General features: G+C 36.1%; 1 protein-coding gene across 1 annotated transcript; it reads right to left on the reverse strand.

Annotated features, from left to right (window-relative positions):
• Positions 1 to 2,260: 2,260 nt before the first annotated feature.
• Positions 2,261 to 16,109, reverse strand: LOC103609831 (zinc finger protein 717-like). The gene is made up of 4 exons (XM_008594106.1): positions 15,993 to 16,109; positions 8,005 to 8,131; positions 4,894 to 6,015; positions 2,261 to 2,301 (listed from the first exon to the last, which is right to left on the reverse strand). The coding sequence occupies exons 1-4, from the start codon at positions 16,047 to 16,049 to the stop codon at positions 2,261 to 2,263; spliced, it is 1,347 nt and encodes a 448-aa protein (XP_008592328.1). The 5' UTR covers positions 16,050 to 16,109.
• Positions 16,110 to 16,643: the final 534 nt, after the last annotated feature.

The following is a 16,643-nucleotide window of genomic DNA, read 5'->3' on the forward strand; positions in this document are numbered from 1 at the left end:
TGTCTTCAGACATAGCCAAACGTCCTGTCAGAGAATATCACCACTCATATTTAACTGTTGCTAGATAGTCAAAACTTTTTAAATAGTTTTGATCCAACATTTATCAATTCTATTTGAAAATTTGCCTTCACCTTACATAAATAGTTTTCATTTCAAATTATCTGATATATAAAAATGAAAGTTATGTTGAAAGCTTTGACACATTAAAGACATTGATGAAGATAAACTTATTGTCAGTATTCAATGAGACATCCCCGCCTGGTAAGGTGTTTTTGTATGTATTGCATTGTTTCTCCCCATAATTGAATTTTCCCATAAGCAGACTTGGGTGTAAAAGGTGACAATACAGGTTTCTCTTCCGTGTGAATATTCTCACATTCAAGAACTGGTAACTTCTCTCAGAAAGTTCATAAAGTCAGTTAGCACAGTGGGCTACTTGTGTTGTAACACAAAGAGATCACACATGAAATGGTCTTTCTTACATAAAGTATGAATAGAGGATTTGGGGATAGAGTTGGAAAGAACTATGGTTTCTTCAATTCAGTCTGTCTTAAATTATGGTGAATTCCTCCCACCTATGGCCACTGACTCTATCCTAGGATTCATCTGCCTTTCAGGCCCAGAGAATGAGAAGTCAGGGACAATTGCATATTTTTTTATTGCCTGGCCTGGAAGGAATGTTTATCATCTGTATCCACACTCCCCTGAATACAGACAAATTACATGTCTCTACACACAGTAATTAAAAGCTGAGATTGCAGGCATCTGTACAAGACAAAAAAGGTGCTTGTAGAAAATACGTACCTAGTTTAATCCATGCAGAATTTCCCATGTAAACTATCTCATGCCTACTGCAGTGTGAGCTTTCACTTTACTTTCTTCCTTTTTAAAAAAATTTTATTATTATTTATCTGTAATATGGTGAAATATACATAACTTAATATTTACCATTTTAACTATTTTTTAGATTTTATTTTACTTTGTCAATATACAATGTGGTTGATTATTGCGGCCCTTTACCAAAACCTCCCTCCCTCCTCCCTCTCACCCTCCTTCCTGACAACCTCCTTTCTTTTCGCTTGTCTTATCGACTTCAAGGAATTGTAATTGTTGTGACTTCTTCCACCCTCCCCAGGTTTTAATCAACTGGGGGTCCTGGAACCACTCTCCAATACCAAGGGACAGTTGTGCATTTATAGGGCTACTTCTTGATGTGAGTTCTGTGATGAAACATGACGTGATTTATGGCAAAACCTACTCCAGCAGTCATTACATAAGTTGAGATTTTCCCACATGTGAATTTGTTCATATCTAATATGGTGAGTTCCAGTAAACCGTTTTTCCACATTCTTTACATTCACATGGTTTCCCACCTATGTGAATTTTTGATGGCTGCTGAGGTGTGGCTTTTTGTTAAAAAGCTTTTGCGTATTCTTTGCATTCATATGGTTTCTCATCTGTGCGAGTTCTCTCATGCCTTCTGAGGTCTAACTTTTCATTAAGTTTTTCCGCATTCTTTACATTAATATGGTTTCTCACTGTGTCAGTTCTCTGATGAATGCTGAAGTATGACTTTTTGCTAAAAGCTTTCCCACATTCTTAATGTTCATGTGGTTTCTCACCTGTCTGAATTTTCTGAAGCCTGCTAAGGTGTGAATTTTGATTAAAAGTTTTCCTACATTCTCTACGTTCATGTGGTTTCTCACCTGTGTGCATTCTCTGACGAATGCTTGTTTTAGTCCATTTTGTATTGCTATGACAGAAATACCTGAGACTGGGTAATTTATAATGGAGATTTATTTGGCTTACAATTCTGGGACAGGTACATCTGGCACAGGCCTCAGGCTGCTTCTACTCATGGCAGAAAGTGGCAGGCTGCCAGTGGGTATGAGCAGATCAGATGGAGAGAGGAAGCAGGAGACAGGAGGTGGCAGGGTCCTATAAACAAGCTCTCATAGAAACTCATAGAGCAAGAACTCCCTCATTACTACCCCCACCAGGGAGAACATTAATCCATTCATGAGGAATCTACCTGCATGACTCAATCAGTTTCCAACACTGCGACAATGGGGATCAAATTGCCACATGAGTTTTGAAGGGGACAACCCATCCAAACTCCATCAATGCTGAAGTATGACGTTTCGCTAAAAGCTTTTCCACATTCTTCATGTTCTTATGGTTTCTCACCTGTGTGAATTCTCTGGTGCCTGCTAAGGTGTGACTTTTGATTAAAAGTTTTTCCACATTCTCTACATTCTTATCACTTCTCACAAGTGTGAATTCTCTCATGCTTCCTGGTGTCTGATTTGTGGGCAAAAGCTTTCCCAGTCTTTACATTCAGATCATTTCCCACCTCTGTGACTTATCTGATGAATGCTGAAGTATAACTTTTCACTACAATCTTTTCCATATTCTTAATGTTCATATGGTTTCTCACCAGTGTGAATACTCTGATGTCTGCTAAGGTGTGACTTTCGATTAAAAGTTTTTCCACATTCTCTACATTCATATCGTTTCTCACCAGTGTGAATTCTCTGATGATTGCTGAGGCTTGACTGTTGGTTAAAAGTTTTTCCACATTCTCTACATACACAAGGTTTCTCACCTGTTTGACTTCTCTGATGCCTGCTAAGGTGTGACTTTTGTATAAAAGTTTTTCCACATTCAGTACATTCATATGGTTTCTCACCTGTGTGATTTCTCTGATGAATTCTGAGGCATGACTTTTGTTTAAAAGCTTTTCCACATTCTGTACATTCATATGGTTTCTCACCTGTGTGGTTTCTCTGATGAATGCTGAGGCTTGACTTTTGGTTAAAAGTTTTTCCACATTCTCTACATTCATATGGTTTCTCACCTGTGTGAATTCTCTCATGCTTCCTGATGTCTGATTTATAGGTAAAAGCTTTCCCGCAGTCTTTACATTCATATGGTTTCTCACCTGTGTGATTTCTCTGATGAATGCTGAGGCTTGACTTTTCCCTAAAGGCTTTTCCACAGTCTTTACATTCATGTGGTTTCTCACCTGTGTGACTTCTCTGATGCCTACTCAGGTGTGACTTTTGTTTAAAAGTTTTTCCACATTCTCTACATTCATATGGTTTCTCACCAGTGTGAATTCTCTGGTGAATGATGAGGCTTGACTTTTCCCTAAATGCTTTTCCACAGTCTTTACATTCATAAGGTTTCTCACCTGTGTGAATTCTCTCATGCTTCCTGATCTCTGACTTGTAGGTAAAAGCTTTCCCACAGTCTTTGCATTCATATGATTTCTCACCTGTGTGACTTCTCTGATGAATGCTGAGCTGTGACTTCTGGCTAAAAGCTTTTCCACAGTCTTTACATTCATATGGTTTCTCACCTGTGTGACTTCTCTGATGAACGCTGAGCTGTGACTTCTGGCTAAAAGCTTTTCCACAGTCTTTACATTCATATGGTCTCTCACCTGTGTGACTTCTCTGATGAATGCTGAGCTGTGACTTCCGGCTAAAAGCTTTTCCACAGTCTTTGCATTCATATGGTCTCTCACCTGTGTGAATTCTCTGATGAATGCTGAGATGTGACTTCCGGCTAAAAGCTTTTCCACAGTCTTTGCATTCATATGGTCTCTCACCTGTGTGACTTCTCTGATGAATGCTGAGCTGTGACTTCTGGCTAAAAGCTTTTCCACATTCTTTACATTCATATGGTTTCTCACCTGTGTGACTTCTCTGATGAATGCTGAGCTTTGACTTTCGGTTAAAAGCTTTTCCACATTCTTTACATTCATATGGTTTCTCACCTGTGTGACACATTCTGTACATTCATATGGTTTCTCATGTGTGTGAATTATTTCATTACCACTGAAATCTGACTTTTGGTTAAGAGCTTCTCTGCTTTCCTTACATTCATATGGTTTCTCACGTCTGTGAGTTCTGGAATGAATGCTTAGGCTTGACTTTTGGTTAAAAGTTTTTCCACATTCTCTAGATTTGTATGGTTTCTCACCTGTTTGAGTTCTGTGATGAATACTTAAGTATAACTTTTGGCTAAAAGTTTTTCCACATTCTGTACATTCATATGGTTTCTCATGTGTGTGAATTATTTCATTACCACTGAAATCTGACTTTTGGTTAAGAGCTTCTCTGCTTTCCTTACATTCATATGGTTTCTCACGTCTGTGAGTTCTGGAATGAATGCTTAGGCTTGACTTTTGGTTAAAAGTTTTTCCACATTCTCTAGATTTGTATGGTTTCTCACCTGTTTGAGTTCTGTGATGAATACTTAAGTATAACTTTTGGCTAAAAGTTTTTCCACATTCTGTACATTCATATGGTTTCTCATGTGTGTGAATTATTTCATTACCACTGAAATCTGACTTTTGGTTAAGAGCTTCTCTGCTTTCCTTACATTCATATGGTTTCTCACGTCTGTGAGTTCTGGAATGAATGCTTAGGCTTGACTTTTGGTTAAAAGTTTTTCCACATTCTCTAGATTTGTATGGTTTCTCACCTGTTTGAGTTCTGTGATGAATACTTAAGTATAACTTTTGGCTAAAAGTTTTTCCACATTCTGTACATTCATATGGTTTCTCATGTGTGTGAATTATTTCATTACCACTGAAATCTGACTTTTGGTTAAGAGCTTCTCTGCTTTCCTTACATTCATATGGTTTCTCACGTCTGTGAGTTCTGGAATGAATGCTTAGGCTTGACTTTTGGTTAAAAGTTTTTCCACATTCTCTAGATTTGTATGGTTTCTCACCTGTTTGAGTTCTGTGATGAATACTTAAGTATAACTTTTGGCTAAAAGTTTTTCCACATTCTGTACATTCATATGGTTTCTCATGTGTGTGAATTATTTCATTACCACTGAAATCTGACTTTTGGTTAAGAGCTTCTCTGCTTTCCTTACATTCATATGGTTTCTCACGTCTGTGAGTTCTGGAATGAATGCTTAGGCTTGACTTTTGGTTAAAAGTTTTTCCACATTCCTTACATTCACGTGGTTTCTCACCTGTGCAAATTCTCTGATGACTGTTGCAGTGTGACTTTTCAGGAAAGTTTTTACATTTATTACTGTAAAAGGCTTTTTCATATTCTTTACATGGTTTCTCACTTGTGTGAACTCTCTGATATACAGAGAGTGCAGACTCATGGTAGGAAGATTTTTCACATTCATTACATCCATCTGGTATTTCACCTGTGTGAGTTCTCTCATGATGGCTGGGTGAATTCTTACCAAAGCTTTTCCCACATTTAATACTTCCATAGTACATTTCTCCTGTGTGAGTTCTCTGATGCATTGTAAGGTCTGACTTCTGACAAAAAATTTTCTCCTGTTCATTCCAACCATAAAGCTTCTCCTGTATAGGTGTTCTCTGATGTGAGGTAAGGTATAATTTCTTAATAAAAGTTTTCTCACATTCAGCATATTTATAGTGTTTCTCTCCTGTGTGCATAATCTGATGTTGAGTAAGTTCAGACTTTTTACAGAACATTTTCCCATGTATATCACATTGAAAAGTTCTCCTTTCTACGTGATTTATTTCTTGGACAATGGCAGCTGCCTTATTACAGCCTTTCCCATATTCATTATACTTACAGGTGGTCTCATTGATGTGAATCTTTTTATGTGTAAATATTGTTGGCTCTGTGTTGGAGGATTTCCCTTTTCCACTGTATTCTAAAAGCTGCTTCCCAGTTTGAATATTGGGATGCTGACTAAGGTGCTCATGATGTCTGGGCAATTTTTCAGTTATATGATGGTCATCAGGTTTCTCTCCAGCAGGCATCTCATCAGGCCCTCTAGGAAGAAGTGCATTCTGACATATGTATAACTCCTCATGTCCCTTTCCTGAATACTTTCCATTATTTATAATCATATTTAAAACAATATATGAACTCAAATAAAGTGATTTTCCTAACATGACTCTCTCCTCAGCTGATGTGTTGCTGTTGGTGACTAAAATTTGCTGCAAGCATCTACCATGACTTTCTTGGTTCTTCTCCTCAAGGTCATCATCTATCTGGAAATCTGAAATGAGAAAAAAATAACTAATAATAAACCACACATAAGCATATCTCATTGATTGTGCAAATAAAGGTACAGAAGTGCTTTCCAATCCTAGTAACAAAAGATTATGTAAAAAAATCAATAATGGATGTTGGTTTCATGAGTTTATGGAATTTTTTCTTACTGACAATGTAATAGTATACTAATATAATTTCTAATGTTATGTCAAGGTTTTTCCTTCTTTGTTCATTTTTAAATTTTAATTTATGACTAAATATTTGTTAAGAATTTTTATTTTCTGTCTACATGTAGTTTTCAACTAAACATCTTTCATTTCTTTATACCAATTTCTCTTTCATTTTTACAACAATGGATGTCTCCTGCTGCTATTTTCTCATTATTTCACAATGAACATGACTAGATTTTCCATCATCAGCTACTGTCGGTTACAGAAGTGAGCCAACTTTTTATCACATATGCAGGAACATTACTGAGGGTAAGGATTTTGCATTTATGTTTATATGCTGTACACTTCTCCCATAGAAAATGGCTATAGGAATGTGGACGTTTTCCAAAGAATAAAATATCCTTTCCTCCATCCTAGATAAAAACAGCTTCCTCCAAGTTTTTCATTTAACCTGACTTCCTCTGCTTCTCATAAACCATTAGAATAAAGGAAAATCAGTTCTCCACACTAGACACCCCTTTCTGTTCTAAAATATTTGGTTCTGCATCCAAGGCTGTTCCCACCATCTTTCAAATATGTTCTTTTGACTCCTCCTCAAGTTAACTTGTATTCTATTCCCAATTTCTGGTACATGGATCACCACTTGATAATTTATTTCTTGTGAAAGATCTGTTCTGTGCAGTGAAGTATTGGAGGTCTTCTATTCTCATAAAATTTGTCTCCTGCACATTTCTCATTTTGGTTGTTTTTCTAAATGATTTCCACAAATAAAACAGAAAAATGCTAAGTTTCAACTCCACTCCCAATCAACAATCTTATCCCCTCAACATGGAACCCTTAGTTCACATAGCCTTGGTATGCAGAATCTCCTAGTTTTCCCTCAAAGTCAAGGACCACCCTTTCCATTCTCCCATGCAAGGTTCTCCTCAGCTTCATGATTTTTGACGTGGTGGTACAAGGCTCACTGCTGTACCTCTTTTAGTATTTTCTTAGTGAATTGCTATGTGATACCCTGCACTACTTTGGGACTCTGTGAAAAGTCCTCACCAGAACAAAAGCCCTCACCAGATGCAACCCCTTGAACTTGGAATGCTGAGCCTCCAGAACAGACTTGTAAGAAAAAAGATTTTTTCTTTATAAATTACCCAGTTGCAGCTATTCTGTCAGAAACAACAGAAAACAAACAGATACAGTATGAAAAAAATGTACATGAGAATTGAAGAACAAGCACAACTGAAAATGTTAAGAAAGAAAATAAAAATAAATGTCAAATGAGAAACTTAGGAATTAGAATATGGGTACATACAAAACAGATTCAGCCAAATAAAATATCGGGATGTACATGGGATACCCCACCTTGGACATTATGTAATACAGGATTGCAGGTGAGCCATCCTCAAGTCTGGGACTTGCAGGGGAAACTGTTATAAACAGCTGAACACTGCCAACATCTAATGGGCTTTACTTTTCTTGGCTTCTGCACTGTATGTGCTGACAAATATTGCAGGACCTGGTTTGGGCATTCTTCTATTGTCCATGGCTCAGCTCCATTTTCTAACTTGACAATCACCTCAGCTTTGTTAATACTGTGTTCTGTTAATGGGAAGTAATGTAGGACTTTGTAAAACTACTAAGTCTGATCCTTGGAAGAATGGCAAAAGCTCACCTTCAGATGTTGTGCAATAAAGAGGCCAATTTGAACCTCGTGAGAGCATGTTTTCAAAAAATGTAATCTTACCAAAATACCATGAAACCCTATAAATGGTTCCTATTATGAACAAAAAGAAACATTTCTCCTGAAAGTCACTGGGGTGTTTACTCACTCAGTGACACCAGGTTGCTGTAGGTCTCCAGCATCACATCCCTGTACAAAGTCCTCTGAGCATCATTCAGGTCCTGCCACTCCTCCCAGGTGAAGTCCACAGCCACATCCTCAAATGATACCAACTCCTGGAATGACATATCGCCCTCAACTCAAGTCAACATTTCTGAGTCACAATATAGAAATCTGGGAGTTCACACCTCTGTGTGTGCATGTGTCATGTGTGTCTTATTTAAGATGCCACTTTGCTGTGCTCCATAGAATGGGAGGAAGAAAATTCAAAGGACAAATATCCTGGTACTGTAATAAGTTATCAATTAATAAAAATGATATTACAAAACTTAGTTTAAACCTTAAGAAATATCCTTGTTGCTAGTGATAGAAGTGTGAATAAAATTTTTCTTTTCCAAGCAGAGTATAAACAGGCATGAAGACATAAGTATAAATACTGTGTTTGATGAACAAATTTAAACACAAATTCAATATAGACTGGCATAAGAAATAGAAAATATAGTTTTGTTTTGTATTCAGTTTGCACTTCACTGAAATGCCAAAGATGTTAAACTCTTCCTTGTAAACTGCTTGGTCTCACGGATATTAGGCAACAGGAAAAGGCCAGTCACAAGAACACAATGAACACACCCCACATTAATGGAACTACACATAGCACCATGTCTGAGTGAATGATCTTGGGCAGCAAAAGGGAACAATATTGAAGCAACTAATTATAGAATGTTTCTGCACTTAAATATGTGACTTATTTCAAACAGCAAAACATTTTATGTAGTTGTCGCTGATTTTTACCTACTTATGAATTAAAAGTACATTAAAAAGTCATTCCAAAATTTCCTTCCTATGTGCCAAAGGATTGCTTGTGTCTACACCAGGGTGTACACGGCAACTTTCTAAACCACAGGGATAAAATAACATGGTTCTGTAAGTACATGACTTTATTTGTATTTTAATCATCATCCACTACAAGGAGAATGGAAAAGACTTTTAGGGAGAGTCAGAGGGAAAAGGAAAACACGGTCACAGAAAACCAACTACATTACAACACAGAGAAATAAGCACAGAGAAGAGAGACTTAACACTATAAAAAAGAAACAGGTAATGAAAAAGCAGAAACAGAATGTGGTAGTAATTTGCTGTGCAGAATTTTAAAAGAAGAGTTTTACTCTCAGACTACAGAAGCACAGCTAGTTATGTCCTGGAACTGCAAAGCAAAGTTTGAAAAATGGGAGAAAAATATAAAGAGCAAAAGTGAAACAGACTTGAATACATAATACTTGATATATCTGTGGAAATGTCCAGGTGGCAATTGGATGTACAATTCCAGCTTTTAAGCTGACAATAAAGATTTGAAAAGTATCAAAATTTCCATGTTATCTGAAGACATCAGAGTGAATGAACCTGAGGTTGAAAGTTAAAAAAGTACAGAATCTGCAGAAACACTTTATCTTTAAACAGAGTATAGAGGGGAAGAAAGAGTGGCATTACATCCTAATATAGGGGTTACTTCTCCCAGAGGATAATTCTTAATGTGTACGTGCCTTACAACAGATCATCAAAGTATGTGACACCAAACCTAATAGTACTTCAAGGAGAAATAGAAGAATCCACCATCAAAACTGGAGATTTCAACACTCTGTATCAAAAATGAACCAATACAGCAGACAGAAAACCATAAAAGACATAGTTAAACTCAATAACATGATCTGGATATAATGGATATCTACAGACTACTTCTTCCAACAACAACAGAATAGACATTCTTCTCAAACTCATATAAAAAAACCCACTAAGACCATATTCAGATTCACATAACACACTTTAGGAAAACTAAAATAGTAGAAACCATACAATATGTGCTCTCAGACCACAAAAGAATTGAACTGGAAATCAGTAACAGGGCAATGACTGCAAGATCCTCAAATAGAGTGGGATTAAACAACATACACTAATACATGGGCTAAAAAAAAAAAAAAGACCACAAAAAAACCCAGAAGAAAAATTTAAAATATTTTTAATAAATGAAAGTGAAAATGGGGCTGACAAGTTATCTCAGATGGTTAGAGCACCACCTTGTAATGCCAAGGTCAAGGATTTTGATTCCCATACTGGACAGACACCAGAAGAAAAAAAAAAAAGAGAGAAAATGACACCAAAGAGCTAAATACGTTGAAAGGAAGCAGAAGAAAATAAATACAAACTAGAACAGAAATAAAATTGAAAAGGAAAATCTGGAGAAAAAATAAACATCTAAAAACCTGATTCTTTAAAAAGATCAATAAAATTGATAAGCCTATAGCCAGGCTAACTAAAAAGATAATGAACACAAGACAGAAATTACTATTATCAGAAGTGAATGACATGACATCAATACAGATATGAACACAAGACAGAAATTAAAAGATAATGAACACAAGACAGAAATTACTATTATCAGAAGTGAATGACATGACATCAATACAGATCCTACGGACATTAAACGACTAATAATACGATGAACAACTCTGCACACATTTGACATCCTACATGAAATGGACCAATTCCTTAAAAGACAGTTTACCAAAACTCATGCACACCCAAATACACAATGTGAATAGGCCTGTATCTATTATGACAATTGAGTAAACAAATAATAACATTCAAAACAGGAAACACCTGGCCTTCATGTGTTTACAGGAGAATGGAAGCCAACATTTAAGAAAGAAAATATACCACCTTCCTACAATCTATTGCAGAGAATAGAAGATGAAGTACTTCCCAGATCATTGTATGAGGACAGCATTACCTCAGTACCCAAACCAAAGATATTACAAGAATAGAAAACTACAAACTGTTGTCTCTCATGAACATACATGCAAATAAGCTCAATAAAATATTAGCAAAACTAATCCAACAATGTGTAAAGAGAATTACGCACCATGACCAAGTGGTATTTATCCCAAGCAGGCAAGGGTGGTTCAACATAGGAACATCAATCAATGTAATCTATAACATGAAAACACTAACAAGAAAAAACAAAAAATCACACAATCACATCAATAGATGCAGAAAAAGCATTTGAAAAAATACAGCATCTATTCATCATAAAAATTTTCTGTAAACTAGGAATAGAGGGGAACATCACAACTTGATAAAGATTATCTACAGGAAAACTGCACCTAACATCATCCTTAATGGTAAGAAACTCAAAACTTTTCCAGATAATCAGAAACAAAGTAAGAATGTATCCTCTCATCACTCCATCAACATCATACTAAAAGTACTGGGTAGTGTAATAATGCAATGAAATAAAATAAAAGATTTACAGAATGGGAAATAAATAAATAAAATTGTCATTAGTTGCAGATGATATGATTATCTGTGTAAAATATCCTAGAAAGTAAATGGGAAACTTCCTGGAATTAATTACTGATACACCAAGATTGCAGGATACAACATTAAAATACAAAAGTCAATCACTTTTCTATACCCCAGAAATGACCAAGTGAAATTTAAGACAAAAAACACAATACTATTTACATTAGCAACTCAAAAAAGAAAAAAGGAAGTTCAAAATCATCTACCTCATTAGAAATTAGCATCAAGAATCCATTTTTAAAATGCCTACATTTAAAAAATGCCTACAACTAAACAACAAAACAAATAATCTGATTAAAAAATAAGCAAAGGTCTTCAAAAGACATTTCTACAAAGATGATATACCAATCTCTACCAAGCTCATGGAAAGATGCTTAACATCATTAATCACTAGAGAAATGCAAAACCACAATAAAATATCATTTCACACCTAACAGAAAATAAAAAGTATTGGCAAAATTGGAAACTCTGTACACTTTATATGAGTATATAAAATGATGCAGCCACAGGCTGGCCCGGTGGCGCACTCGGTAGAGTGCGGCGCTTGGGAGCGCGGTGGCGCTCCCGCCGAGGGTTCGGATCCCATATAGAGACCAGTCTGCTCACTGGCTGAGTGCGGTGCAGGCGTGACACCGAAGGTTGCGATCCCATTACCCGTCACGAAAAAAGACAAAAAGGAAAATAAATAAATAAATAAATAAAATGATGCAGCCCCTATTAAAAAAGAAATAGTACAGTGACTTCTCAAAAAATTACAAATAGAATTACCATACAATTCATAAATCCAAGTTTTGTATATATATCCAAAATAATTAAAAAGAGAATCTCAAAAAGATATCTCCACACCTGTGTTCAGAGCAGCATTACTCACAGAGTTAAGAGAGGTAAGCAACCCAAATGTTCAGCCATGAATGAATGGATAAATAAAATGTGGTATACAAATACAAAGAAATAATATCCAACCTTAAGAAGAAAGGGAACCTTGACATATGCTATAACATGGAACCTTGAGGACATTATGAAAAGTGAAATAAGACACTCACAAAATGACAAGTACTGTATGGTCCCACTGATAGGAGTCAAATTTTTAGAAACACAAAGTAGAATGGTGATTGCCAAAGGCTGGGAAAAGGGGTAAATTGGCAGTTGCCATTTAATGGATATAGAGTTTCAATTTTCCAAGATAAAAAACATGTGGATATCTCCTGCACAACAGTGTCAATATACTTAAAACTACATAAAGGTTAAGAAATGATTCAAATGGCAAATTTTATGCTATACGCTTTTTGCCAAAATTAAAAACAAATTATTTTAAGAGCTAATAGATAAACCAAAATAAACTACTATTTAAAAATTAAATAATTGATAAAAAGTTAGAAAATAAAAAGCAGAGGATTAAAAGGCAGATGAGGCAAATACAAATAGAAAAAAATAAAAAGCAGAGGATTAAAAGGCAGATGAGGCAAATACAAATAGAAAAAAATAAAAAGCAGAGGATTAAAAGGCAGATGAGGCAAATACAAATAGAAAAAAATAAAAAGCAGAGGATTAAAAGGCAGATGAGGCAAATACAAATAGAAAATAGCAAAATCGCACACTAAACAATGATTGGTTCAAATGAATTGCATTAAATATTCTACTTAAGGCAAAGACTGTCAGATTTGATACAAAAGACCCAACAATATGTTGTACAGAGAACTACACTTGAAATACAAAGAAACATACTAAAAGTAAAATAGTGAAAACATATCTACCATAGCAACACAAATTGTGAAAAGCTTAAGTGGAAATATCAATAGCAGCAAAAGAATCTTCAAGACAAATTATATTACTAGAAATAAATGGAACACTGAAGGTTGTGGGTCACACTACCACCTCCCATAACATGGAAAATGGAGTGGATATCTCACCATCTCAGGGTGTGCCAAAAGAGACTTTGGGGAACAAAAGGAAAAGTGCTACTTGGCCCCCTCTCTCTGTCAGTGAGAAAATAAAGAAGGATGTTCAATTTTCAAACAGAATTTAGAGAAAATATGAAGGAGCTAGGACTTGCTGAGTTTGAAATAAAATTATCTTTCCATCCATTTTTCCAAGAGAAATATTTTCAAACTGTTTTGTGGCAAGGATCAAATCCATTGTTTTCCAAAAAAGACAAAAGACCAAAAATATTTCTAGCTTTCTAAGTACCATTGGATCTGACACATGTGCATAGTAAACAATAAAACTTCTAAAGAAACAGCCACCTCAGAGAGAAGGGGAGGTCAGAGAACCACGGGCCTGACTCAGAATGTGTGAGGGTAGCATTGGTCTAATGGATTTTAGCACAATGGAAACCTATGTTTTTATGGCAGTGAATACACCAGAAAATTTCCTATATCAAAAGGTCAGAGTCGGAAAAAAGTAAAAAAAGAAGGATGTTCGATCCCCCAACATATAATAACCAAAAATAGGTAAAGAAAGACAGTCAACTGCAAACCCAGCCATTCAAGGAAAAGAGATACTGACAGAATGGTGAGAGCCTAGAGGGCACAGTGAAGAGGCACAAAGCATCCTTTCCAGGGACCAGGACTAGGCCCTAATAAAATACTAAAGCAGGTGCCTGACAAGAATATGTAATTACTCAGACCACTGCCCTCAGAGTGCTACCCCTTCTCACCAACCCTGTCTGAAGAAAAGTGCACACATGGTCATGCCTGTCTGTTTACTGTAAGCTGGATGTGTGTTAAAAAGATGACAGGACCCTGGAGCTTGTTTAGTTTGGCTTTTTTGTCAACTGCACAGTGGTAGAATATTTCTAGGGCTCTTGAGAGGGGCAAAGTATATTTTTGTATGCAGTAGAAATGTATGGTCAGAGATCAGACTGTGGTCTACTCAACAGTGCTGCAAAGTCTTGCTACTCCTCTTATTGACAGGTGGAATCTAATTGCCTTCCCCTTGAATCAAGGCTGGTCTTAGTGATGTGCTTGACTAAGAGAATACACTGGAAGAGATGCTTTGGTATCTGAGTGGAGATAACAAGAATTCTTGCAGCTAAAATAAAACACAATCTGTAAGAAAGTTTAAAAACATGATGGGTCTTATTGAACTACAAACAGATAACTGTAGATTAATAAAAACTACAAATAGAATCACTGATGTAAATTTATAAAAGCAAAAGGTAGACATTATAAAAATTTGTACTTTCTGTTTTTATTATTTCATGTCTTTTTACTGACCATTGTTCAAACACGTCCCAGTCACTCCTGAAGACTTTCTCTCCATGGACTCCTAAGGATGTCACCACAGGTGCATGCTAGAAGCATAGGTCACCAGGGATTGAACCTCATAGCCCAGCAAACATTACCTTCAGGTTTTCACCAGAATGATATTTCTGGCAGAACAAAGTTATAGTCTTTATGAGTACAAACATCTCCCCCTATACTATCAGTGTACATAGAAATTAGAACAAAATGAAAAAAATCAAACAGACAAAAGTAGCAGAAGTAACACAAGATAAATTAGGCCCAAGAAACAGGGAGGAGTCCAGGAGAAATATCATTTTGGTGGCTTGTGTCAGTGGTGGGGCTGTAGTGATAACACATATAAGAGAAGAAGGGGAAGTGGTTTTAATTTTAGATTTGTTAACCTTATGTGACATTATTTTTCCTGGCAGGTGGCTGGTGCAGAGATCTGAACCCTTGACCTTGGTGTTAAAACACCATGATCTAAACAACTAAGCTGACAAGCCAGCACCTTGAGGTGCACTTTGAACAGCTACAAACAAGCATTCAACAGCATTCAACCTATGATCAAAAGAATAGGGAAGAAGCACAAGTTGGAGAGAAAGAAGAGGGCAAAATACAGAGGACTGAATCAGTGAGAAAGAATTTCACATGAGAAGAGCAGGGCCCAGGATGAAGCACTTTGATAAGCTATGTTATAAAGAAGAAAGTAGAAGAACTCAGGAGAAAACAGCAAAAACCATCAGTGAACTCATGAGAGAAATTAATAAACTAACACAGAGGAATCTCCAGGAGAATATCATGAACAGTAGTTCAAAATGTAGCACAAGACTCAAGTTAGAAAAAGACTAGAAAATAGTCATTGGATTTGACGATAACTTAGGTTATCATTCTAGGTTTTCCTGTGAATCTAGTACAGTCTTCCAAAGCCATCTGGAACTAGATTTATTTTAGAAACTTTATAAAAAGCTTACTGAGCAACTTGTACCTTAGAACTAGGTAACTATTTCCACTGCACAAAGTAAGAAATGTTTACTTCCAGATCAGCAGTGAAAAACTTTCTAATATTGATGGTGTTTCAGAATTTGGTACCACCAACTCCTCACATCCCAAGAGAATTTGGCAGATTCTCTTCTCAGGTTCCACTCCAATCATGTAAACAAGGTGTCTGCCTTTTTTCCATGACATCACAAAGACCAGAGAAAAATTTTTATTCAATTTAGATAACTCTGCAGCCTTACAAACGTCTCTATCTACATGCCAACTTTATCTTATGAATGTACGTATCTTTCAAGTTGAGTTTTACCTGTACTTTTTCAATTTTAATTTATACACACCATAAAGCTCACATAATACAACAACAAAAAAAGACTGAGTAATAAATAAACAAAAAACTCACCAGAGATTTATTCATCTTTTGTTGCTCTTGTAAACCCATAGCACACTCTGGCAGCATAGCTGGGAGAAAAGAGAATGGAGTGGATTAAGGAGAGTACGGTTGTGGCTTGGCTCTAGATTCTCCTTCACAAAACTACTTATTAGCTGAAAAAGACAAATAAACAAAAAGCCTTCCTGTGAGAGAACAGTCCTTCATGCCTCAATAAGAGGCAACAAGACCCCATTAAAGATGCAGCTACAAGTACATTAATAGCTACACATTACACACACAATTTATTTTGGGGTCAATGAAAACATACATAGCCTACTGACTTAGCATAAATCGATATTACCTAAACATATAACTTAATACCTTAAACCAAGAAAACACATCATGACATCACTAGAATCAGTGTTGTAGAAATCATTTGGCTGTATTAACTGTTACCCTATTAATATATTAGGTTCACACATGACTCCAAAAAAAGTGTTTCCATTACAACACATCTTCCTTTTACATACCTAAATATCTGGATAGTGTGCATCTTGTAACCCAGCACATGTTGGCCATGATTACACAGGTAAACAAAATACACATAATCTATATTTCTTCTGGTACACTGATCTCCCTGTACCCAAGCCCTTATATAGCATGCTCTGACAACAAACTAGT

This window comes from Galeopterus variegatus, unplaced genomic scaffold, assembly GCF_000696425.1.
Source record: "Galeopterus variegatus unplaced genomic scaffold, G_variegatus-3.0.2 Scaffold10159, whole genome shotgun sequence".
NCBI classification, from domain to species: Eukaryota; Metazoa; Chordata; class Mammalia; order Dermoptera; family Cynocephalidae; genus Galeopterus; species Galeopterus variegatus.